Below are 1,815 nucleotides of genomic sequence, written 5' to 3' on the forward strand. Positions count from 1 at the left end.
TTGCATCGTCAGGATCGGGTCAGTCGGCTTCTGGTATGTGTTGTACAACTCGTCAACAAGCCGACCGAGTTCGGCCTCGATAGTGGCATGAGTTCGGCCCCCGAGTGGAGATGTTGCTTCTTGCACTGAAGTACTCAGGTGCTCGAGTAACCAGTTGTAGTATTCAGCAGCATACCATGAGTGGGCCTTGCTGAGGAGATTCGCTTGATGTAAGAGATTGTTGAGGCTGCACTTGCTGGTGGTGCCGGTGAATATGGGAAAATCCCGCTTCAGTTTGGTCACCGCCATGAAGTCCTTCCTCTGAGAGGAAGTGAACTGCCGGTTACGTTCTGAAGAAGATGCCAGGTAGAACGATGGCGTCAGCCTCGTGGTCGAGAGGATAGAGCCGCGTGAGGGCGCTGGGCTCCGTGGGGTCGCCGGAGAGAAAGTTGATGGTTGCGGTGATTGGGCCATGGCGTTGTTCTGGATGTCGTCGATGAGTTCAGATCCCGATACTATCGGGCCGATAGAAGATGTCCCGTAACTGGTGTAACACAAGGGGGTCTTATAGGTTAGGGACGTACAGTGTAGACTGTCAGAACCAATCGTACCGATCGTAAGGCGAAGGTAGGACTGTGTTTACGCGTGCAGTGTTCTCACGTACAGCGTGTGGGCGGATATACTCGAAGTTGTGATCGGGTCGTCGATTGATACTATAGGTAGTCGATGCTAGTGACTCTGGCAACACAATCCGAAGGGTAGATACGGGTATAAGATAATACTTAGCTGCGGTCGACAAGGTTGGCAGGAGTGCCAACAGTAATCCTCAAAAGAATCTCTCTAAAGACTCTGAATGCAATCGATCGTTTGACGCATGCACACGTTAGCTACGGATAAGGCCCTCGCGCTCGCCTTATACTGTCTATTCCGCACAGGCAGGGCCGCACAGGCGGACGACAACAAAAAGCTAGCTGACAATGGCCGAACGGAGTCGATTTACATATAGCGAACAATCGATACAGTGCAGCTAACAGACTGGCCAACAGGAGTGGGTAGATCCTCCTACCACATCTCGTCCCCTGTAAATCTGGCGCAGTGAGGAAATAACGTAATGACAATCAAAATGGCAGCAAAAATAATCATCTAGCTAGCAGTGGATAGCAGCAATAACTGGCCACAGGCTGTGTACAACAGCTAAGGGCCGACAGACTTATAGCGATTCAAAACCCAATTGGACACGTCGTCGAGCTCGTTAATATCGCAACCAGGAGGGGGCCACTTATCTGGGGCGGTCAGAATAGCACCCGTTGGCAGCTGAGTTGGAGCAAACGACCGAATCTGTCCTCCACCAGGGACCTTCAGCCCTTGCTGAGCCAACTCCTCATCGGTGAGGGGCTGTACCTGGGGTTGGGCGGCCATAGCATAGACGGATCGGACGGGGTCATTCAAAATAGTTTGAAAATCATCCAGTAACCTATCCCACTCATCCCGAGTGGGCCGTCCCTCTATATGCTTAGCGATTCCAAAATCTGGCTGCCCCTCCTCTCGAGGTGCGCAAGCCGAATCGCTTTCTATCTCAGTCTGACAGGCCACATCACATCTTCCCCCTCTGGCAAACCCCAAGGCTGCCGAACTATTTACGCTTTCTCCACCAACACACTCAAGGAGCTCTCGCCCCCAGTTAATTAACTCCCGACGCCTTCCTGTCTGAGTAGAGACGGTTGCCTTTTGCCTCGGCGACAGGCTGCCCTGACCGGAATTCTCATTCGGGTCACGAGCCGCCCTCCCCATCAGACTCCTCCCCTGCCGGGATGTCGTCTGGGTCCCGCCATACGG

At 53.1% G+C, this 1,815-nt stretch overlaps 1 protein-coding gene across 1 annotated transcript; it reads right to left on the reverse strand.

Annotated features, from left to right (window-relative positions):
* Positions 1-1,173: 1,173 nt before the first annotated feature.
* Positions 1,174-1,398, reverse strand: Pmar_PMAR019915 (hypothetical protein; the record flags this gene model as incomplete). Its single annotated transcript, XM_002786190.1, has 1 exon — positions 1,174-1,398. The coding sequence occupies one exon, from the start codon at positions 1,396-1,398 to the stop codon at positions 1,174-1,176; it is 225 nt and encodes a 74-aa protein (XP_002786236.1).
* Between the last annotated feature and the right edge of the window lie 417 nt (positions 1,399-1,815).

Source organism: Perkinsus marinus (genome assembly GCF_000006405.1).
Source record: "Perkinsus marinus ATCC 50983 genomic scaffold scf_1104296931854, whole genome shotgun sequence".
Classification (NCBI taxonomy): Eukaryota; Perkinsozoa; order Perkinsida; family Perkinsidae; genus Perkinsus; species Perkinsus marinus.